Raw genomic sequence first — 24,421 nt, 5'->3', positions numbered from 1 at the left:
GCCAGACCTGGATTCCCAGTTGGCAGGGCCATTGGCCAACGGGTGCTGACCTCAGAAAGGGAATTCCCCCGTCCTCACTGCAGGGAGAGCCTTGCCAGTGCTGGCAGATGGCAGCCACGACATCCCGAATGGGCGGCAGGAAATACCCTTTGAAAGCAGCATTAGAAGATCCTTTCAGCTCGCCAGTCATATGGCAAAACATTTGGGCACCGTAAATAATTGGAAAGGCAGAAATGAGATAATTAAGGGCCGGCCCCATGATTTCCGTGCTGTTTTAATGTTGAGGAGACATCTACAAGGCTAATTTTCACCCGCCTCTGAACCAGGGTGATAGATGCAATGCAGAGTGTTCTCCCACTTACACCCCCCCTCTGCATGGGCTGGAAATATCGCGTGGAGGTAGCTTAGTGAGATGCAGTGATCCTACCCCTCTTAAAGTCTGGTGAAGGTCCAGACCGGTGAGCAAATGTCATGCACCAACCGTCACGACTGCTAAGACATCCGTCCATTTAATTCTGAGGCTAAGGGACCAAGAGCAAAGAGTCTTCCACCCCACAAACACCATGTTACCATCACTGCCCTTCCACTGGACCCAGCTCTTCCATGAGTGCAGCTGGGTTTTTTTTTGGAGATGTGTTGGCACATAGCAGCTGTTGCTACTGTCCCTGTCACTGTCTGCCTGCTCTGTACATAACCTGGCACTCTGTTTCCATTGTGTCTGAGCTGTTTTGTTGTTGTTGTTGTTTTCAGATGGACATTTTCAGCTGAGTTCGTCAGCAATGTTCAATATCTTCCTCCAGACCAAATCAAAAACTCCTTGTGCTTTGGGTTTTTTGTACTTTTTGTACAGTGTCTGGCTAAAGCCACTTACATCATTTCCAGATAAATTCACTATGTCCTTTTCTTGTTCTTTCTTACTTTTTTTTTGTACCATGGCCCACTCCTGCCTTTTTGCAATTTATGTGTATAAAGTGCGGAACTCAGCTGCAACACTAGAAACTCTTGGTCCTATCTCAAAGACATTTATTTCTCTTGCTGTTTTGCAAGTAGTCTAAAGAGAAGAAATGAGATATGAGGCAGGAGGCTGGACCATGTGTGAAACAGTGCATTTACAAGGGAGCTGGACCCAGTGATATATCTGGAGTAGGTTGGTTACTTCAGTTGATCAATATTCATAACTATGAATGTCTTTAGTGGTCACAAAGAAGCCTCATACTTCCTCTTCTTTCACCCAGCAGGATGCTGATATCTTTACGTAGGTAGACTGATTATTCTCCCATTTCTCGACTTGTTTCTCCAGATCAATCCGGTGACAGGCCCTCGTGAAGGAGGGACCAAAGTGACCATCCGTGGGGAGAATCTGGGGCTGGAGTTCAGAGACATCGCATCTCACGTCAAGGTGGCTGGAGTGGAGTGCAAACCGCTGGTGGAAGGGTACATCCCAGCAGAGCAGTAAGTTGGGTGTGTGGCAGACACTGGGCCACAGCACACCTACTACCAGTTATTACTACGTGTAGGGTCTTTGAGGAATTCATTCTCCTTCTTTTTCCTGAAATCCCAAGAAGATATCATTCCTCTCTAACAGCTCAGGAGCTAATAACCCATTTATTACCATATTTAGATTGCATATTTTGGGTGATATCTTTGGGTGGTTATCTATTTTTCAAATAACAGCCACCACAAGGGTGTTCAATCCCAATTTGTGGGGCAGCAGCCCCAAAAAGCAGCTTTCTCCGTGCAGAAATGATCAAGTCCTACAGCTGCAAAGCTGTCCACCAGACACAGACATGACCTCTGCCCAGAATTTGTCTGGTGAATGAAGTGAAGGTATGGTGGTTTACACCAGCTAAGTATCTGCTCAGTGCCAACAGACAAAAAGCATCATTCTTTCAAGACTAACGTAGTGCACAGTTTGGATCCTGGACTAGAAAGCAGCAGATGGATTAAGTCTACAGCCCATTCCCCAAGAATGTGGACTGTTTCCTCTGCTTTCTTCCCACCCAGACTGCAAAACCATCTCTAAAACCTTGCCTCTGCTTCTGTTTTCTGCACAGGATAGTATGTGAGATGGGGGAGGCCAAGCCGAGCCAGCATGCTGGATTCGTGGAGATCTGTGTGGCCGAATGCAAACCCGAGTTCATGGCCAGGTCTTCACAGCTCTACTACTTCATGGTAAGATCCTGCAGGAAGATATCCTGGGCCCTGAAGGTCCTCACACCTGGTTCGTTTCTCTGTGTCCGTCTGTTCTCCTTGACTAAATTCAGCCTCTGAGCCCTTCACTGCCATCCTGAGCACTCCAAGTTGTTCATTTCCTTTTGAAAAAATTTCATGAGCAAAAATAGCTTGCTTAATTAATGTTTTAACAGTCTAATAATAGTCCAGATTATTAGTCCAGTTACAGTTAGATACAGCCACGGTCCAAATTAGTACAAAAAATCCTCATTAATAGTTAAAAGTGCTATATAGAAAAGAAAATTAAATAAAAAAGGGGGGGAAGAAAAAAAGGAAAAAAAAAAAAACCTTCCTGGTATCTCTCTTTTCCTTGGTGGAATGTTAGCCCTGCCAGCATCCTGAAGGTGTACAGTTCAAGGGGCCCTTGTGTAAGGTGGTCTTCTATGTGTCCAGGAGAAGCAGTGCTAGAAGCACTAGATCAGGAGGGACAAGGTGAGGCTGCGAGTGAGCTGTAAGGTATTACTGGGGCCATCTCCAGCCCCAAATATTAAAAATTTCCAAATTTTCCAAAACAGAAAGATTCCTATCGTGAGTGGCCACCTTTAGCAGGTCATCTGGAGTCTGCTCTACTTTTAAACAGCACTCAAATTGTAACCACACTTCTCTTTTTAGAGATGCTGGTGGGGTTCATAGATTGGTGTGATACATTCTCTGTCTAGGACATCAGCTTGCAAAGCAGTCAGAGGGGATCTGGGCCTGATCCTGCACTACTACAGATGTGCAAGTTCAAAATGAAATGTTGCTTTGCCATGGTGAAAACCTCATGGAAAGTAATAGAGCCCAGTGAATGTTGTGCATTTGACTTGTTTTGCTCCATTCTCTCCCTTTCTGTCCATCTTTCTTGCCCAAGAGACCTGCTTATTCCTTTTAAGACCCCTTGCTGGGGACAGGCAAGCATTGACTGGCCTTGCTCTGTGCAGATTGTGAAGGTCTGAGATGAGAGGGTCTCTTTGTTTCCATCAGATTCTCTCAACTCCTGCAAGGGAATGGGCCTTTTCTAAAATAATTCACATGCCCAAGTATCTTTTTATGGTAAAGGGAACTAGTAATGAATGCAAATCTCTCAGATTTCCCCCTTGAGCTACAGAGATCTCTGTATTTTCCAATGTCACTCAGGTGCTACAGTGGTTGGGGCACAGAGATGCCTCAAGAGGTGGCCCCCACCATGCCGACAGAAGGGCTCTTTCCAAGACATTACACTTCAGCACGTCACCTTTGCTACTCTTGGAATTACTATCTGACTTTGATCATCCGTGTCCATCTGTGACAGCTTTTCCCTTTGCTTGCTGGCTTTCCGGCTGCCAGCTCTCCCAGCCGTGCATGAGCATGAAGCCAACAGGGTTTTCTCTGCTGCATACCTTGATACCTTTGTGCTAGACAGAATAAAACACCGGTGCTCCCCAGCCTGCCCATCATACGTCCTCTCCCGTGTCCACTGCTTTCGTAGCAGGAGCTGTGTTCATTGGCGTGGCTTGGCTCCCTCCGATATTCTGCCAGGAGAGTAGAGATGTTGTTGCACACACTGCACACCTTGGCATCTGGCAGTGGTGGGTGGCAGCTTTACGGGGAGGAAGATGTTTGAGAGCTACGGCAGGGCATCTCACGGGAGTTAAATGCCACTTGCTGATGCATAGCAAATCCTCTGGAAATTACTTTTGCAAAAGGTATGAAGCCAAGCAAGGTCAAACCTGGCCGATAGTTTCAGCCTCCCCCTCTCCTGCGAGAAATTCAAAGCTGATGCTTTGAATTCAACAGAATCCTTAATTTCGGTGCTTTAAAAAAGAGGCAGTTCAATTTAGAGATGCTAGAACAGTTATTCCCAACATTTCTAACCAGAACTTTTGAATTCAAAATGCTGTTAGTTTGTTTTTAACTGGTCTGTGATCAAAAATGCAAATTGCATTAGAGAGTTCAATAAGCCAAAAGGGAAACAAACCTTTTGGTTGCAGGCTGAAATTAAATTTATGATGATCTAAATGAAAATAATTTCTTTTTTTTTTTCTTTCTCTTTTTATGTTACTTATTTTGTTACTATGATTTTATTGCTATTGTCTTTGAATCCAAGAAATTTTACCTTTTCTTTTTTTTTTTTTTCCCAAATCAGATGCTGAATTGAGTTTGTATTCTGTCTCTGGCTTAGTGCAGGTGCTGTGGGGTGATCTGGTTGCTTTTCTTCTGGACCTGCTCCTATAATCCTTGTTCCAGGAGAGCATTTTGAGCAGATCTCCCTACTACTTTGGGTTGAGAGGGGGCTGCAAGCAGCCCCTCCTGCTGCTGCCATTGACCTAATAGAAAGGACAACAGGGTGCCTGAGCTGCCTGTGGGCCATGTCTTGCTCTGCCCTTGTCCTCAGGAGGAATGACTTGGGAACCAAGGTCTTGATGTGCACCATGTGGTCAATTTAGACACAGCTCTGAGGGCAGCTTCTCTGCCGACAGCTTATGCCAAGGAGGTAGAAGAGGCAAATAAAAGGTTGGAGTGCAGAGGAAAGTGATCAAGTCCCTAGAAAGATATAGGAGATTTTCTGAACTCATCTTTCCCTCACTGTCACTGCCCACTACAGCCTCTTACAGATCCACTAGACCCCCCTGCATTTTCTATCACCTTTCACCAGCCAGGAGATGGTGAACAGTCTGGAGGCTGAGTTTTACTGCAAACACGCTGTGTAATATTTATGAACACCACTGTGAATAATTAATGGTTTATCACAACTTGGAAAGCTCAGCCACAAAGCCTTTTGTAAGATCGGCATGAGATACATCGGTGCTTTGCCAAGGAGCATCACTGATGTAATTTGGGTCTGCAAGAACCCTGAATTGAGCATGGCCGTTTTATCAGCTATTGAGGAGAAGGGCAGAAGTGCCCATCAAGGACTGGGACAAGGGATTTGGGTCTTTAACTCAAATGTCCCGCTCTGGTTTGTAAAGTAGCTACTATTGCTGGGCAGTTGTGTGCCACCAAGCTGGCAATTCTCAACCCATTTTTTATGGATGGGAAGTCATCTCCCAGCAGCAAGCTCATGGGCAGCCACAACTTGTATTTGAGTTATGGCTATCAACGAGGAAGAGGAGTTGCCATCACAGCATGAGGTAGTACCCTAAAGACAGAGAAGCACAACACACTGAAGACCCAGCTCTTTTTGCACCTTGTATCCCAATAACATCTGCTGGAGAATATTCTTAGACAAGTGTAAAAAATAGGGCAGTTCTTGTTTCTTTCTTCTTGTATGTCCTCCCAACCTTCAGAAACTGATAAGTGAGCAACTTCTCGAGGCAAAACAGTTTTAAATTCACTGTGTCAGAAACAGGCAAGTGTGAACACAAGAAAAGTCCAGCTCTGTCAATATTTTTTTTTTCTACTGGTCAGTATCTCTGATTTTGGAGTTCAGCTCTGTCTCCAAGCAGTAACTTCATTTTGAACAAAAGCAAAGTGGAAACTTCGCCGCTGTTTTTCAAAATGATTAGCCATAAGGGCACAAGAACGGAGGGAGTTTCGTGTGTGTGAAAGGGGGAGCTCTGATGTGTCAGGCAGTTTTATGAACGGAGATTAATGGTCTCCAAAGCTCAATAAGGTGACTGCATGATGTACCTGCTCATTCGGAGATGTTGAGGAGAGCTTCAAGCATTTGTGTCATCATTCTTAGAGAGGAAAAAAAGAAAAAAAAAAAAAAACACCTTCATTTAAATGCATATAGTGGCTTTTCACTTGGGACTGAGTGGAAAGTTTTTCTATTAAAATGCAAATGAAAGAATAAACTGTAACTCCAAATTTCTTCCTGAAAATGGATGTCTCCTCTCTGCATTGTGGTAACAGGGTGATCTGTGCCTTCAGAGTACAAGCATTTTATCTTGCTTTTGGGAAGAATAGAGAGTAGGAAGGCAAGAAAAAGGTTTGAGATTTGGGGCCTCTAAAGGAATTATGCCCTCTTTTTGATATATTAATGCAATACTGTGTCATGTTTGGAAAAGAGGCTGAGACAATCAGCAGAAACAGAAAAAAAAATGTTCATATGGGCAGTGCTCTTCTTTCTTGTGGCTGTAGTATTTCAGAGCACACCTTAACATGAGTGACGCTGTGCAGTATTAGTGCAGGACACAAATGCAGTACAAGACTGTTTCAGAGTCAAAGTCTGAAAAGAGAGATAAAGAGAAAGACCTGGGGTCGCGTGGTGTGCCCATGGGAGAGACAGAACACAAGCTCCCAGCTTTGGGACTACAGGACGGTCAGCTCTCTTCCTTCCCAGGGAAAAGGCTGTGAGCACAGGGAAATTTTTAGGCATCCTCCTAAGCTGTACAGCAGGTCCTCTACCCATGGTAGATCAATAACCTTTAGAGTAATCTTAAAATCATAGAATCATTTAGGTTTGAAAAGACCTAAGATCGTCAAGTCCAACAGTTAACTTAGCACTACCAAGCCTACCACTGAACCATGTCCATAAGCACCTGCTGGCTTTTATCACTTGTGAGCTCTGCAGTTTTCTCCAGAGGCAAAGGGCCACCATTAAGATCAAACAAGGCAGTGTGAGATCCAGCTTATCTTGCAAAAGTGGTGTTGCACAATAGCAAAAAATCTCCTGAGCTCTATCAAATGGGCAGCGGAGATGGGAGGTCGTGGCTGCAGCTGATCCAGGCATGGAACTGACTTTGGAAGCACACAGTATTTCCTAGTGGGTATAAGGGCAGGCCTTATTTTGCAAAGTGAAACCAGACTGGGGTTAGGTCTGAGTTCATCTCACCAAAGTCAGCATTATAAGCAGTTTTTATTAAAGGACTGGAGTCATTCAACTCTCCTCTTGTAGTAGGAAAATATAGGCATCTTCTGAAGTTCACCTAACGTGGCTAACCCCCTGGGTTCGCCTACCTTTCTTCAGCACTAAAAAGGGAGAGGGAAAGTACCTTTTTAATCTGTGTTTTCAGCATCACCCTTTGCTTTTACAGACTCTGACGCTCTCTGATCTCAAGCCGAAGCGGGGACCCGTGTCGGGTGGCACCCAGGTGACAATTACGGGTAACAACCTCAACGCAGGCAGCAATGTCATCGTGACCTTTGGGAGACAACCTTGCCTCTTCTACAGGTACAGAGGAGTCCTTCCTACCTTGTATATCTCAACCTGAAAGATGTGAGCAATTGCAGACAGGAGACTTCTCCTGCAGCCCAAACACCCTTTCCTTCGAGTGACTTTTTTGCTTATAACCATGTCTATTCTGCCATGGAAAAGAGCATTCTGCTCTGTGCTCCATTGGCACAACTGCACTGTGCATGTTTTTGTTTTTTGGGGGAGAACAGTATTTATTTCATTATTTTGATTGGTATTTGATGGGCTTTTTCCATGGCCCCTTGTCAAATTTCACTGCAATTCTCCATGGTCCCATGTTTTGCTACTTGCTCTGAGGGTACATAATTTAAAAGATTCATTTTCATGTCCCTGCTTTAGAAGAGGCAAAAAAAAAGAAAATCTGACAACACCAATTTTAAGTATTAAAACACCTCCCTGTTAGCCTAGAATAGTCCCATGGTGCTAAGAAATGGATGACTTGCAGCGTTTCAGCTCGGGGTTGGCTTCTGTTCAATTGCAGTTCAGAGAGGCTTAATGTCAGTGTTACCTGCTGAATGTTCCCTGATCCCTGTGAGAATGAGCCTAAACCCAGTTCCCAGGGGCTCCTGCAGCTCCAAACTACCCAGTGCAATGCACTTTGCTGCCAGTATTGGTTGAAGCTCAAGACAAAGCTGGCACAATTTCTCCCTGCTTCTCCTTGGCAGAAGAAGGGTCCATTCAGAGGGGACCTGGGACCTGGGACCAAGGTCTTGGGGCAAAGTGCTTCCCTCTCCAGGATGCTGGAATCCTCTTCAGCTGCCTGTCAGGACTGTGGCGTGATTTAACATCTATAATTCAGGAGGGTGAAGTCACAGCTTGTGATTTAAAAGGCCAAGCGGGAACCACAGCTGCTTGGAGTTGCTTACTAAAGAGACTGGGGAGTTTTAGAAGGCATTGACAATGCTTGGACTTTTGATGAAATTTGAAGAGCACCTGGAGGCTGAATGCCATGCTGCAAGGGAAGGATGAACCCTTCTTCATCTTTCTAGTGATATAAGATGAATCTGTGTCACAAATCACAGTGCTGGGAAGGCTGGGGGTGTTTGGGGACTGAATTTTTGGCTCTTTATGGAAGGCAATGCCACTGCAAAATTCAGACCTGGAGCTGGTTTTGAGCCAGTCCCCAAAGGAAGACTTTTATGCGGAATCCATTTTAAGTAAAACCATAAAATTCTTCCCACTACATTAGCACTTCCCATGCAGAAGTCTCAGGCATGTTGCAAACTGCAGTTAAACAAGCCTTACAGTCCTAATGCAAAGTCAACTTTATTATCCCAGACTGGATAGCTGAAGTGCAAACACCCCCTTTTACGAGCTGCTGCTGCATGTGCCTGCAGGCAGGAAGGAAACATCCATCATGTATTTAATCGCACAGAAACATTTCTGGAGAGAGGTCTGGTTTGGACTTCCCTCGGGATTCGGTTTATATTCTGAGACCTGAGTAAAGGTGGCTCTTGTAGTTTTGTTTAAACCAGTGAAAAGGCAATGTCACTTCCTCAGCTGAACGTGTCACACTGTTCCCAGCATATTCCTGAAGCAGCAAGCTTCTCCACTTCACAGGGAATAGGCTAAGGTCAGAGGACTTAAGCTGGGCTGTTATTGGCACTATTGATTTGCTGCTGGCAGAGCCTGGTTTACATTTATTCGCTTCTGCTCACAGGAGATCCACCAAACATATTGTCTGTAACACCACTGCCTCGGACGAAGGCTTTGAGAAGGTGAAGGTGTCTGTGAGGGTGGACAAGGCCAAGATACATCAGGAGCTGCAGTACGAGTATGTGGAGGATCCAACCATCCTGAGGATTGAGCCTGAGTGGAGCATCTTCAGGTGAGCATCCCAGGAACGCACCCTACCAGCTTCCCTCATTTTCTCCTGCAGCACTGGTATGTTTGTGATGGTCTTTGATATAGGAAAGTGCTTTCCAAGATTCCACTTCCAGATCCCAAGAACCATGAGAGCTGGTGGACTTGCCTCTTAGGAAGACAATAAATGCCAGCAAAGCTCTCTGTATTCACTGTAGCACTTTGGATTTCCATAGCTGTGTGCAATCCTGGGAGAAAATTTCCAAAGAGCCTTGTGAGGGATGGGCAGGAGCCATGTTCTTTCTCAAAATAAGCTTGGTGCGGTCCAAAGCAAAATGAACCTTCATTAGCAGACTACAGCTTCCTTGCTGGCTTAATACAGCAAAATCTCACCAGAAGCTTGCCCTGGGGACTTCATGTTTTAATTACAAAGGCAGGTACAGCAGGTCTCCAGCCTGATGTTGAAGCTCTTTACTGCAGCTTGGTGTTCATCTCCAGTACCCAGATACTCCCTCAGAGGTATCACAGTCCCCTGGAGCTGTTGTGTTCCTAAAGGCTGCAATTCTTTTTTCCTGGTCATGGCTATGTTTTGGGTCCCTTTGGGCTGGGTCCAATTTTATTTTTTTTTTATCGTGACAGGACCAGTCAAATATCCATTAGCCTCTTAGACCCAGACATAAACATCATGACTGTGCTAAGAGAAGGGAATAGTCCTTGGGTTTGAAAGCAATTCCCACCTTCTCACAGCTTTAGTGTACCTGGTGGCTTAGGAATAAATATTGCTTGTTTGACTATCATGCCTGAAAACCCCAAGGCCATCTCCTGAGATGAAATACAAAGGGAGCCCAGATCCCTGCCCCATCAAAGGGTCTTCCTCCTTTCTAGGCATCCCTTTTGCTCTTCGGCTCATTGATGCTGCTTTAGTGAATTCAGAAGTTTTGTGATGTGTCTGAGAACAGCATTTGCTCTGGTTGTGGAAGGCATCAAAGTGTTACCCAAATGCTCTCTGAATCCTGCAGAAATGGTCTCAGAAAGAGGAAATAGACATTAAATGCACTGGTATTTCCTTGAAAAGATACAAAATAAGAAATCTTAGTGTCCCTTCATTCATCCACTTCAGCTCTCTGCTCCCCTGTCAAACTGGACTGATTGGAGTATCTGGGGATTAGGAGCAGGACTCGTAAATCCCCTCAGTTCAGCTCCCCTCCAGAAGATGTTTTCACAAATCAATTAGTGCCTTTAATTACCATGAGGGAATTTACCGATTTAGCCGGATTGAATCTTTACACGTTGGGCTCGGAGCTTTAGTGTCTGGATTTTCCATTTGGAGGTTTTATTTTCAGTCAGAGTTCAGGTTATCAGTGAAATGAGAAATCGCTTTACTCCCTTCCTTATTAAAGTGAGTTTAGTGCTGCTTAAAAGGTGTAAGATTGACAGCCCAGGAGAGTGAATTCCCCTTTTATCCCCAGGAAAGTTACAGAACGGGGCCCTTCCTTCTCCTGGCTTCAGGCCTGGCTGGGAGGTGAGAGGAGAAGCTCTCCAGAGCCTCTTTGCTCCCTGGTTTCTCTTCTGAAGCTCCCAGCAAGAGACAAAGAAACAGCCAAGGAGAGGCTGGAGGTGGAATGGCCAAGCTTTGCCTGGCCCTGAAGGGCATCCCTTTGCTTTCTGCCACAGATCTCCCATCCTCCTCCCAGCATAAAGCAAACTAAGAGGAAGAGGTGCTTGTTTCATAGGTGCCAGCTTATTTGCAGGGTGTGTAGCTGCTAGGGTGGATGACTGGGACTCTGTCTCATCATTCAGGTACAGCCTCTGGCTTTTATTCTCTTTGGTATCTCTAAAATAGAAAGCATCCACTTGATCACTAGCAGGAGACTAATTTTAACCAGATCTACCCACTGCACCTCTGCCTTTGCGCCCTTTCTTTTGCACTTTCGAATTATTTTGAATTATAACCTTGGAGGGGGGTGCAGAGAAAGAAGATGCAGTATCCAGGATTCCCTCTGTGGTTCAGGGTGTCTGAGACCATTTTTTGGACTGTCATTGTTTAAGCCGTGGAGCTCCATACTGAGGTTGTAATGGAGACAAAGCAAGGCATCCACAGAGAGCTGGATAAAAGTGCAGCCAGCTCAGCTACTGGGAATCAAACAAGAAATAAGTTAGACGAGAGACATGTGGATCTGGAGATAGACCGAGGAGGCTCTTCCTTGCTATATTTGTTATGCAGTATGATTCATTACAGCAAATCTCTGATTCATCACTCCTGGCTGTGGGGCTAAGCTGTTTTGAGGGATAGATGATTGCTACTAAACCAGCTTTGCAAAATTAGTGAATGAATGTACCCAGACTGGCTTAAAACCTTCTCAAGTGCCATTTTCCAAGACAATAAAGAAAAGATTACTGCTAATTTACTCACATAGCCAAAAAAAATGAGTCACGCTGGGCTGGCAGGTACCTGGAATTTTATAAGGCTCCATTAATACATTTGATCTGGGTTTGATTTGAATTACGTCCAGCAATTATCCAAGTCTGCAGAGAGAAAATTACGCTTAGAGCTTTTGGGACCAAAAAAAAAAAAAAGAGTTAAATTAAGAAAGCTCTTAGTCTTAGCGCCTCTGACATTTTGCTGAGGAGTGTCTGTCACTACTCTGGTCTGGGTGAGAAGTGTCTACAGTTGGGCATTCACCCACAGCCGCAGAAGGCAATGGCTACCAGTTTTCACATGAAGGCAAACAGCAGCTGAATTTGCTGGATTTGCAAGCCAGAGTGAGTTTTCAGGTGATGTCTTCAGTGAACAGAATTGCTTTGGCTTTTTTTTATTATTATTATTACTTATTTTTTTTCAGAGAGAAGGCCCCTCTCTGATCCTCTGCTGTAGCTTTGCTTTATAAGTGTGGTTGGAGCCTGCAAGCTCGATTTCCAAAACAAATACAGAATTTTTAACACGTGGTTTAAAAACTGTGTGCACAGACTCGGTTGATTAAATAAAAGGATTTATTTATATATACACACACTCATATATAGATATGTATATATGCACACACATTTGATATGTCTGGAACACATAAAACTGTTGAGTAAATATACAAAATCCCTTCTAGTCTGAATCAGCAGAGATTCGTAAAAATAATAAATACTAATTAAAATAATAAAGGCCAACAGCCAAAAGTCCAGAAGAAGCAGGACAATGGAGAAACAAAATTTTGCTTTATGCCCTTCTCCTCTGGTTCTTGACAAGCCAGGTCCCCCGATGTCAGGAACACTTAGCGTGAAGTTGCATTTTCGGGAGGGTGTATTTTTCTCTGTAAGGAAGGGATGGGAAGCTCTCTTGTGAATAAGCACTTGAGGTACTCTGCAGAACTCAAAGCATGGTCCCAAAGCATGGTCCATAAATCAGTCCGTACAGCCTTTTCTTGCAAGACCATAAGTAACCTCTCAGAGAAGTATCACAGGAGCACCTGCAGGAAGACACAGTTGTGACAACGCTCATGGGTAGAGCTCATGGCTTCACCACAAGCTATTGAGAAAGATTTGGGGTTTGTGGTCAGAGCTATGATGACACCTTTGCTATGCTGGGGTTTAGAAAAAAAAAAGTGTCTCCTTGTTTTGAAAAGATTTTATTTTATTTTTTATACCTTTTATTGCAAAGAAGCCGCTGTCCTCACACCACCTTTCCTGCACCTATTCTTAAGATGATTTCAAATTTACAGAATTCTTGGTCAAAGTCATGTTTAAACTAGTAAATACTTAATTCAGGGCTATCCTTGGACCTGAAGCCAGCTAGCTTGCATAGCCCCCGTCCATACCATCAAATAATCTTTCTCCTTGAAATGCAGTATAGCTTCATCCTTTCTGATTATTGGGAGTGCTCCCTGGCCCTTGCCATGCCTTAAACATGAGCAGGCATTGCCTGGGAGGGTAGTAAGGCAGTTTAAATCAAGCCAGGGTACTGCTAACAGCTTAAAACCATGAATGGCCACCATGGTGGTGTCCTGGCTGGTGTCCTGGCCCTGTTTGGGCTATCAGGGTAGAAGCAGCTAGAAGGGCTGAAGCACAGTCCCAGCTAGCTGCAGCCAGCTCTCTGACACCTGATAGCCACACTGCTGAGCAGAGGTGTATATCTGCCTTAATTCCTACCTACCTCATCTGTTTAATAATAAAACATAAATGGGGAACATGCAAAACAAAAGTTAAAACTGGGAGAGATTTGTTGACCAGCCTAGGTTTCTGCCTTACAGTTTATTTATTCCCTGGTGTTTTCTCCGGTCTCATTTGTAATGCACTTGTTTCACATTTCATGCATGTAGAGGTTTACCTAGAGGCAGGAAAGGGATGCTGGGCTTTCTTTTCCCAGTCCCTCATAAATCCAGCTGATTTCTGCATGGCTTTCCCTCCCATTCTCAGCAAAGGGCTCCAGGAAATAATTTGAAGCCTGGACGGTTTCCAAGGGGAGTTACAGATGCAGGTGCTGAAACAGATGAGAATGCTCCTCATCCCTGGGAAACCTTCAGCTCCGTAGCAGAGACTGGGCATTGATGACGTTTCCTCACCCTCCCTTGGCTGTCTGAGCCCTGAGAGCTGAGGTTTTTGCTTTCTCAGATAACTCTTCCCCATCCAGCCCTTGCACCACGTTCCCCCTGCAGCGGGCACCCATGGGCTGCAAGGGGAGAGCTGACCCTTGCAGAGAAGCGCTGCTTTGCTTTGGGATGGCCAAACCTGCCTGTGGTGAACCCTTCCCCTCCATGCAGAGTTCAAAGCCAACCCACACATTTATTCCTACTGAGGCCTGTGAATGCCCCTTTGCACTTTCCTTCCTCCCTCTCCTACACGCAAGAGGCAAGGGAATGGAAAGAGGGTTGAAAGCTGTTTCCTTCTGGTGCGTCTGACTGCAGGGAATGAAAAAGGCTCTGTCTCCATTTCCCCTTCTTACGCTGGGCTGAGGGAGATGTTATAAAAGCAATAACATCAACTAAATGTAGGGTCATGGCTTGTATGAATCAACTTTCTCAGGAAATCACATTTTGGCTGAGCAAAAGGACAGAGAGATTAGAAATCTCTACTCTGTCAAATGTTGGTGCTACACATTTTGCAGAGCATATCTGCTTGGTTCACTAAATGAAGCCAAGCAAATGCCTTATTCAGACCAAGAGTGAAGACTTTGGCTCCGTTTCTTCTAGACGTGGTGGGACTGGGTTCCCTGGCAGCACTGAAGTAGGTGTCTCCATGAAGTGGCATTTCCTTACTCAGAATGATGATTTCTGTAGCAAGTTTAATATGAAAGACACAGATACAGACCCCAAACAAGGCAGAACTGAATCCTCAAGGGTTGTTTGCACTGGACGGTTTTTATAAGTTTTTTTTTAAGCTCCCTTATTTACACGGTGTAGAAGATACCATCCATGGACCATTCTGAAAAGCCTCTTCTAGATTTCCTCCTCATTGCCAAAGTTGTGATTGCTGAGTCCTGACAATGAGGAGCACACAGATGCTGATTGATGTGTCAGTTTTGGCAAGCATGCAGTTTTACTTCTTTCTCCATCTATAAATTAATGAAAAAATCCTACTTGGTTTGCTTCACTTTGCTTAGTGTTCTTTCCTAGAGGTCTGTGAGATGTGGTCAAGCACTTTGCAATAAATATTTAGGAAAACAGACATCCCACTGCTGGTTTAATATCAGGACTGGCATGTATTAGATGGGTTTATGCTTTTCTTTCATTCCATCTCCTCTAGTGGCAACACCCCAATTGCTGTGTGGGGAACTCACCTAGACCTGATCCAGAACCCCCAGATCCGGGCAAAGCATGGTGGAAAGGAGCACGTCAACGTGAGTATTGCTGCTGGGCTGGGGACTGCATGAGAAATGTCCACGGTGGTGGCAGAGGCTGCTGAACAGTTGTGGAAGCTGAAATCTGCTGTTGCATCCAGAAAAAAGGGCATGGCTTCCTTTAAGATTATCCCATCCTCTCTGCAAAGGAGCACTGGACCAAGGAGGGAACAGAGAGAGGAGTCCTTCAGCTCCTGGTCTCTGCTGAGCCTGATTCTTCTCTTGCCTCGAGGATACCTGTCCTCTCTCTTGTCCTACGTACATCTGATGCTATTTATTATCCATGCCTATTAATACACAGACCCAAATTCAGGGTGTGCTGGGAGCAGAAGGGACTGTGTATAGATGTACTCTTTAGTACTACTCTGTCCTTTCCCTGACCCATTTGGCACCCTGCAGAAGTGTATCCGGGGTTAATCAGCTACATTTACAGCCCAGCTCAACTCTCGGTGACCAGTTGCCTCATGAACAATGGTGAAACTGTGGGAGATCCAAAAAGAAAATACAGGAATAGAGGGTAAATTAATGCAGAAAGCCTGCAGTCTGCAAATGGAGAGATTTAAATTTTGGTCTTACCCCAACTCCGCTGTGAACTCTGCTGTGTCGCCCTTCATAAAGCCAAATCCAAAGCAATCTTGTCACCTCTCACATCCCATCAGATTCAGGAAATGCCTTTTGATGTTGGTTTCTGGTCTGATGTAAATCTTGGTGGGCAATCTTCCAGGCCCTTGTGAACTATGGGAAAACCCCGGTCCAGTTTATTATGTATGTATGTAGGTATGCTTTGGTAATGTGTCGTATTTCTGGGCACAGCACGGCCAAACACTTCTCAAGCTTGCTGCAGAATTAGAAGCCTGCAAGGCTTCATCACATTCTTCCTGCAGACTCCAGCTCTTACATGACACGACAGAGTCGAACAATTAAGCCATTGTGCACTTGATGAAGCCTATTCATCATCTTACACGTGCTCGTGACGAACTGCCCACCAGTTTGGCACTGGAAGTGCTCTGGTGCCTTTTGGTGCTCAAAGCCTGGTGGTGTCTGGTGAGACCAGGATACACTGTGCTAGGAACCATGTCATAGAAAGGTGAAAGCTCAGATCCTGAAAATGAATCAGACGTAATTTCTAGGGGCTTAAAATGGGAGTCAGGTATAATAGCCTTTTGCAATCTATTACCCTTTATCAGATATTCAAAAAAGTAGGTTTTAGTAGTCAGGTTTGGAACTGAATTTCAGTGTGTCCTGAAAGTTACCCCACTGTCTTCTCCACTCCAGCTTGCTGGGCATCATTTCTTGTAGCTGGCTGTGCAAACAGGAATATCCTGGACACAATTGAGCATGCATTGCACATGCATTTGTGGAATGATCTTTAGAGGGTGAGAGTTAACTGCAGGACGGTTGTGGAGCTTTGATGAACTTCCACCTTCCAATAAATAGATAAATAAATAATAATAAAGTGTAACTACTTATTTCAAAAGGAAAGAAAAACTGGCAATCCCAGAGGCTGAACTCCCTCAGAGCAGAGGTACAGGGTGCTCAGTTGCAATACAAACTGTTCTAACACCAGTCCCAGCAAATCTTTCCTAATCCCTCCCTTGATTGCTTGATGGGTTTGGGGTGTGCTTTGAAGCAGCAAAGCATCAGTTGGCCTCTTGATAACCATGGAGGTCTGCTCCTCAGTGTCCTCTGCTAGGCTGGCATTTCCTTGGGAGGTATCAGCCCTCCAGCAGAGCTGGAGGCATTGTCCATAAACTCTCCTTGTGTTGGGTTTCTCTCCCCAGAACTGTGAGGTGCAGAACAGCACGGAGATGACCTGCCAGGCTCCAGCACTGGCTGTTGACCCCAATCACCAGTCTGAGCTAGCTGAGCGCCCAGAGGAGTTCGGCTTCATTCTCGACAACGTGCAGTCCCTGCTGATCCTCAACAAAACCAACTTCACCTACTACCCAAACCCGGTCTTTGAGGTTTTCAATCCCTCGGGGATCCTGGAGCTGAAGCCAGGAAGTCCGATCATACTGAAGGTGAGGTGGGGACCAAAGATGGGATGAGGATGGTCAAAAACATGCTGCCTGTGGTCTTTCTGTGTCTGCTAGCACCCCACTAATCACAGTGGCATCCCCAGAGATTTTCTTCACTCTTTACACCCATCTTATCGCATCATATCAGAGTCACCATCAGCAAACACTGCACCAATCACTGCTCAGCATCTTCCAATACCCAAAACTACAAAATATAAATTCCTGCTGCAGCTAAATGTGTGCCACCTAAATTTGCAACCACTGTTGTTTGCCAGGGAAGAAAATTTTCAACCATTGTGGCAGGGCAGGCAGTTAAATACCCAAACCTATTTCTTTCTTGGGTTTTAGAGACCTTCTTTTCACTCCTGGGCAAATCCCATAGCAGTCCTCCGTCAGTTTTGTAATCTGGGCAGCTACACAAAGAAGGAATTTTATGCTTGAACATTTCCATATCAGCACTGGAATGTGGCACATACACAAAGAAGTATTTGTGCACACAGAATACCTGCTTGCACGTTTGGAAATATGTTTCAATATTGCCTGAATGTTTTCTGAGGTCCTGTTTGTTCAAGGCTTGTATGCAATGTTTTAGTTCCAGAGACAGAAACAGGACAAGCTGTTTTGACTGATGACAGTCTATCCATCCCTATTGTCTTCTGTAGGATTTTTTAAGTGGCTTTTTCTTGCTAAGTTAGTGAACGGTGAAGCTTGAATGTCGACTGCAATGTTAACACTTGTGTAACAGGAACAAAACAAAACTGGGAGGAAAACTCTTTTCTGATGTGTGTTTTTTTTTTGGGGGGGTGATACTCTTTTCTATCCAGGGCAAGAACCTGATCCCACCAGTGGCAGGAGGGAATGCCAAGCTGAACTACACTGTCCTGGTTGGTGAGAAGCCCTGTGTGGTGACCGTATCAGATGTGCAGCTGCTGTGTGAATCCCCAAACCTCATTGGACGGCACAAGGTGATGGTAAGTGATGCCTGAAAGTCAGCTTTTCTTCCCTGGGTGAGTTGTGAGGGCACAAAAATGCTGAAGAGCTGGCAAAGGTCTCCCAGGAGTCTGCATCATCATTTGCCTTATGCACAGCCTACAAATATCAAAGTCTCTTCTTGATACAATATCCCCATCAATCCTAGAAAAGTGACTTGGAAATCTTTATAGACAGTAAAGGACCTTTTGTAATCAACACTTTAGGAAAGTTTTCTTCTCTTCTTTCTTCATACAGCCTGTAAGAATCCCAGATACTCATGTGAGTTCCTACATATAACATATTCCCTACATGATGTACTTTGTTAACTTCATCACAGTCCTCAGCAATTACCAGCATGTTGGTGGCTAAAATTTTTCGTAATGTAGGAGAAAAAACCATGCAGGATATGGACTGCAGTGTGACTTTGAGATTTTGACATCTATACAACTTAGTGTAATCTTGCATATCCTTCCTAGAACCTATGAAAAATGAGCCTGGTGATTACATCAGAGGGAGCTTCCTCCTCTATCCACTGATTTATTCACTCCTTTGCTTGCCTCTCAGCAATTTGCATGCCTCAGTGCTGTTGCTCGATAAACAGGACATCAGCAAACTCATCTGAGTTGTACAGAGCTGTGGGTGGAAAACACAACAAAGACTAATAACTGACAACAGACATGTGGATGATCAATGTTTTTCATTGCCTGGGATCAACTTTTTTTTTTTTTTCCACCTCTCTTCTGCCCTCCCAAATCTGTCATGTATTTATTTAATTTGGTGCAGTGAGATTTGTAGAATTTGATGGAGATGCACCGTATGGCTCTTAAAAAGAATAAATAAAATGAAAGAATTTTCTGCAGTCTTTTAGAAAATAGAGAGTTTATGGTGACCATCCTTGGTCCCAGTTGTGACTGCTGCTGGGAGACCTCACACTGGCTATTTAACTTCTCTGTGCTGAAGTTTATCATCTGGAAAATAGAGGTAATAATCCTTTTCAGCCATGCAAATATGCTGTGGCTCTCAATTCATTGTAAAGCACATTAAGACACTCCAAGAGGAGCAATAATGAAGTGAGAGATTTTCTCTGTGTGAATACCAAGGCTTTTGAACATGACAATATATGTTCCCTGTCATTTTCATGAATATAATTAAACATATGGTTAGTCAGAGATGGACAAAAACAGCCCTAGAGAGAGAGAGCTCAAAGTCAGGTGAGCAATAATCAACCCCTGGGGATCAGGGAGGATGAACATCTGGCTGGGCCTTACTAATTGGGAAGTGTCCCCTGTTCCTGCAGCTTGGGACAGCTTAAGTGAAGAAAATAATCCCTTTCTGAGGATGCTGATCAAACAAGAGATTCTGCTGGAAATGTGGGAAGATGATCCTCTTGAAGCCTTTTAATGAGCATCACTGTTAGGGGCGAGTTACAGATTTCTCTGTCAAAAGCCAACACTGAGACAAACCTTTGACAGTGTCTGGGCTGGGAACCAAATGGGAAGGTCACCTCTGATGAGGCCAGTGCTCAAGGATGGACTTTGCATCTGGAAGTTACCTGGGGGACAGCTGGGCTGGGAAATGCCCCTCCAGCATGGCACAGCAGCTCTGTTGCCCATGTTTCACATAAGAGTCACTCTGAGGGTGAGGACAATTGACAGGTAGCTCTCTCAGGTCCTTCTCCTACTTCTGCCTGTGAATTCCTGTGCAACCTTGAGAAAACTGCTCCACAAACCCTTTGCTGCAAATGGAAGTGGCCTGGATCTGAGAGGAGACATGGGGCTGAATTAACCTGTGTAATGCTGTGATTATTTCAAAGGGAAGTAACGGTGACAGTGCCACGTGTTGATGTCAGCGTGGTTTTGCTCTAGTTCGGCTATCTTTTATAGAATAAATGAGTTAAATACTTGAAAAAAAATATAAAAGAACAACAAGCCCAGAGCAATGGTTTATAAGGATAGTATAACACGCAGAGGCAAGCTCTTTTCCAAGTAAGAGAAACAGAGATAAGGAAGATTCATGTGTAACCATGGTAGAGAAGGTCTGCAATGAAGAGACAGAGTAAACTCGAAGGGATGCTGGTATTCTGTGCATTCACTTACATATGGAAAGTCACCCTGGTGTCTTTGTATGGAGAGATGGTCAAATTTAGCAATTGAAATTCTGGGCACAATTCATATTATCCTAAGGCAAACATTTATGTTTTGCCAGGGCAAACTTGCAGTAGGAAAGACACTACCCACAGTCAAGTTTTACAGAAGAGGACCTAAGAAAATCTCTCTTGAACCATTACAAGTTGTCCCTAAAACTTTGCTGGTGAAAATTGGGCTCTGCCGTAGTGCCGTTTGGAGCAAATGCCAGATTAATAGGCCTAAAAAATGCCAAACTGTTGTTTGGTGATACGGAATTCATGTCTGGGAGGTGTTACTAGCTTCCTTGGTAAACATTCAGGGCCCAAGAAAAAAAGTAGGGCCATATCTGTATATTTTATTATTTTCATTGAAGCGTTCACAAATAGCACTGAAAACTGGCAGGCTTTCTTCTCCAAGAGACAGATTCCATTAGATCCTGGCAGTTTGATTTGTGGACTGTGAGGCTTTTCCAGTGTTGAAAACATCTTTAGAGAGGAACTTTGCTAGACGCCTCCCTCTAGGAGTCCAAATTCTCTTATAGCTAATGGAGAGAAATGGGAACTTCTGCTGAATAAAGCGTCTCATCCTAATGTCAAAGCAGGTGTCAAAAGCAGCTGGCATGAATCACACGCTGAAAGTGCCTTTTCTCTGCCTTGACTCTAAAAGCACGCTGTAATGTCCAACTCAGATGTGAATGTCAAAAGTTTGGTGAGAGGAAACCCACCCACGGAGCCAGGCTGTTCGGTGGGCTTTGAGGACAGACCTACATTGGGGACCAGGATGGGGTTTTTTGACTCGAGTCTGAAACTCCATGAATGGACTTATTTCACTGCCAGGCCTGGACGAAAAGGGCCACTGTAGGAAGCAGAAAATGAAATATAATGACTCAGTTTATTGATCCACCGTGACAGGAAGGAAATTGTGCAAACTGGTGAGCCAATTTTGCTGTCATCTTGGAAGGATTTGGGACACTGGTCTAGGTCAAACAGCAATAGTTTTGAGTGAGTAGATTAGCTTTTGACTTTGGAAGCTTGTGTTCTCAGCTGAGCTTGCCACATGCCAACACCAAAACTCTACATTTGCAGGCTTTCTGAAGTTGAGTTGAGCCTTATATCTTGGAATAGACAGGAAAAGTATGGACTAATGGTTCTTCGACTTACTAGGTTGTTCCTTGGCCCCTGAAGATGCTCTACAAATCATCAATATCATGCTACAATAGGGTCATCAAACTCCATTGCCTTGTCAGATGAGCTTACATTTGGTTTAGTTGCTCATTGTGGACACCGTTATCTTTCTAGAGCCTGTCTTCAAATGTTTAGGAGTATTCAGGTCATAAGAGGACCTTGTGGATGGAAATGATATATTTCCAGAAATTCACCTCTGTTCTGTGCAAGATATAAGGGTTCTGGCTAGGTGGTTTTGACCAGGACCTGCTGTGGAACAGCCTACAGCTGGTGATGGAGCAAAACAGCCACCTTCTCAGTGGTTGTAACGTGGCTCCATAAATCATTTCTAGATGATGGAGACATTCATGTCCCCATCAAGGGCTGGGGTGGTGAGGAGTGAGAGCAGCTTTGCATTAATTCACAACTCTGTACTTCATAATCTTTTCTGCTGGCTGCAGCCTCCTGCAACCTAGGGAAGAAACCTGAGTAGGTGCCTGAGCTGAGGCATGGAAAATTTGGGATTAACATGTATGCATGCAGGCTGGAAACAGACTGATTAACTGAGAGCCAGTGGGACCTGGGACAAGGCTGGACACTAAGCTGAGATGAAGGCTGTTTGCACTGACTGCTAGGGGTGCTGAGAAGGAGGCAATAGAGCTCCTAGTAAAGGAGATAGGTAAAGGTTCAGTTGTCAGGGGTCCCACTTGCAGTTGGAGGGGGAAGCACATAGGCCTGGCTCTTGCCTGGCAGACAGATTTTTCACTTTGTGCAGGACCAGCTTTTTTTTCTTCAGTACAAAGCTCAGCTGGAATTAAATGATGGGGCTCACCATTTCCCAATTCTTCAAGCACTTTGCATGACGTCTTCCTAGGTTTATGCTGATCCATAACTAGTGTCCCCCTACCACAGCCCAGTCCTAGAAGCCATCCTTTTATATCTCAGACTAGTCAGCAGTGCTTTTCCCCCTGCCACACCAAAATGTCCTGTTTTACAGATAGCCTTGAACAGCTTTGTAGTAGCCTTGAGCAAATGGCATCCTGTGGGATTGCTGTTGGGATTGGTGTTCATGTTGGATAAATGGGCTCCTAACAGACTTTCTTCAGCAGAGTTTTTAGTTGGGGATGCAACAGCACCACTTGCAGGGTTTCTTTCTGGCCTATAAAGCAAAGTTTAACAAAGAAACGTGTCCCAGAGGCCTGAGAACCTCTGAGAGTGCAGGGAGAACAGAAAGGGCTGTAAAGGGGATGGGCCAGGCTCTGTGGGCTTTTTTCTTTTTCTTTTTTCTTTTCCCTATTTGAGTGGTTTCCAGATATTTTTTCTCAACTTGAATAGTCAAAAGCAAATTGTGACTCTGTAATTCTGGCATTCCCAGTGTTCTGGCTTCTCCTGTGCCAGATGTCTGGGTCAAATATCTCCTGTCCCATAATTAAGTTAGGACCCATCAGTCCATAACAAAGAGTGATATGTCCGGTATGCATTCTGAGGCTAACTGACATCAAGGCAGTGCAACAGAGCGTAGCTGTTCAGGACATAGGATGGAAAACCCTAAATGAACCCTACGTTGATATATAGCCAGGGCATTGGGCATGGTAAGGTTTGTCTTACCAGAAGTCCTTTGCTGACCTGATCTATGGTGAGACTACCAACAGAGCTTTTCCTACATGACACTTCATGTGGTTTTAACCGTTCTATATCCAAGTACTTCATGCTCTCTTTAATTTGAGAGGTTCATGTGCTGTCATGGGAGCTTGACTTGCATAGCAGCTGTAGTTGGGGTGATGGTGAAGTTCCTCCATGTTCTTGCTTGTATGGGATTTTCAACACAACTTTCTCTTGCCTTCCCTCTAGGCTCGTGTAGGAGGGATGGAGTTCTCCCCGGGGATGGTCTACATCTCTCCAGACAGCCCCCTCAGCTTGCCAGCTATCGTCAGCATTGCGGTGGCTGGCGGCCTGCTCATCATCTTCATCGTGGCTGTGCTGATTGCCTACAAGCGCAAGTCCCGAGAAAGTGACTTGACCCTCAAGCGTCTGCAGATGCAGATGGACAACCTGGAGTCCAGGGTGGCACTGGAGTGCAAAGAAGGTATGATGGGGGAAGAAGGTGTGATGTGGGAGAAGACTCCCACAGTGTCAGGAGACAGGGCTCCAGCCACAAAGCTTTGAGCCAAAATATCACCAAGAAATGGGAGTTGTGGGGTTGGCTTGGGCCTGGATTTAATCTGACTTTGCCCATTTTCCCTGAATCCTTTATTCCTCCACCTTGTCTTGCCTGCACCAGCTAACTCAGCGTCCTGAAGGAGCCTTGGTCCTGAGGAAAGGTTATGTGGTGGGAAGGGTGAGCCTGTCTTGTCCACCTTCTTCCTCTCCATCTGTTGCTTCTGCATTTATACCCTAGTTTCATACACGTGGGTCTGAAGGCCTTTTCCATTATGATGAGGGAGAGCTGGACTGTCATTGATGCATGCCTTGTTCCTTTTTTGTGTCAGCCTTTGCGGAGCTGCAGACGGATATTCATGAGCTGACAAGCGACCTGGATGGAGCTGGGATCCCTTTCCTTGATTACCGAACCTACACCATGAGGGTGCTTTTCCCTGGCATTGAAGATCACCCAGTCCTGAGAGACCTGGAGGTATGAAATCAACATCACCAGCTGCCAGTTACTCTCATGCCCTGAATGCAAAAGATGTGCCAGTGGTGGGGACATGATGGCTTTCAGTGCTGTGTCTTCCCAGGGACAAAATACCACCTCATTAAAAGTCTAAATTGAAAAGGGAGGATGATTTTTTCCTATCTTAGATGTTAAATTCTGTTTGATCACTCATTTACTTAGAAGAGTCCCATACATCTATGTGCATTAGGTCTGCTGCTTTAAGATCCTCCATGGTCTCCATCCTATTGGGGTTTATTCTTCTCACTGTGCAGGGTCCAGAATAACAGTCCTAAAGCAAAGCAGCATATCTGCCTATATCACAAATAACCTGCATTCTCTGAGGAAGATTCACCTTTGCTCTGTGGTTTGCAGTGAGGTCAGAAGCCTCCAGGACCAATCTGCCCATAAGCTGCCCACAATTGCTCCCTTCATCCCAGCTGTCCATACAGCAGTGGTGGGAGGATGGTGAGACACTGCCCAGCTCTGGACAGGATCTGCTCAAGGGATACCTTGCCCAGAGAAGCGGGTAACACACCAC

General features: G+C 44.9%; 1 protein-coding gene across 4 annotated transcripts in view; it reads left to right on the top strand.

Annotated features, from left to right (window-relative positions):
* PLXNA4 (plexin A4) overlaps window positions 1-24,421 on the top strand; it is a 407,281-nt gene that overhangs the window by 335,350 nt on the left and 47,510 nt on the right. For all 4 annotated transcript variants that reach the window (XM_084518707.1, XM_084518708.1, XM_084518710.1 and 1 more), the window contains 9 exons: window positions 1,301-1,452; window positions 2,055-2,172; window positions 7,170-7,306; window positions 8,988-9,155; window positions 14,858-14,951; window positions 16,733-16,972; window positions 17,794-17,940; window positions 23,082-23,316; window positions 23,720-23,862. In XM_084518707.1, coding sequence (XP_084374833.1) covers window positions 1,301-1,452; window positions 2,055-2,172; window positions 7,170-7,306; window positions 8,988-9,155; window positions 14,858-14,951; window positions 16,733-16,972; window positions 17,794-17,940; window positions 23,082-23,316; window positions 23,720-23,862 — 1,434 coding nt within the window. The remainder of the gene's footprint in view (window positions 1-1,300; window positions 1,453-2,054; window positions 2,173-7,169; window positions 7,307-8,987; window positions 9,156-14,857; window positions 14,952-16,732; window positions 16,973-17,793; window positions 17,941-23,081; window positions 23,317-23,719; window positions 23,863-24,421) is intronic.

The sequence above is a fragment of the Aythya ferina genome (assembly GCF_964211825.1).
Source record: "Aythya ferina genome assembly, chromosome: 1".
NCBI classification, from domain to species: domain Eukaryota; kingdom Metazoa; phylum Chordata; class Aves; order Anseriformes; family Anatidae; genus Aythya; species Aythya ferina.
The sequence above is the reverse complement of the archived record's forward strand: the minus strand, read 5'-3'. Positions and strand labels throughout refer to the sequence as shown.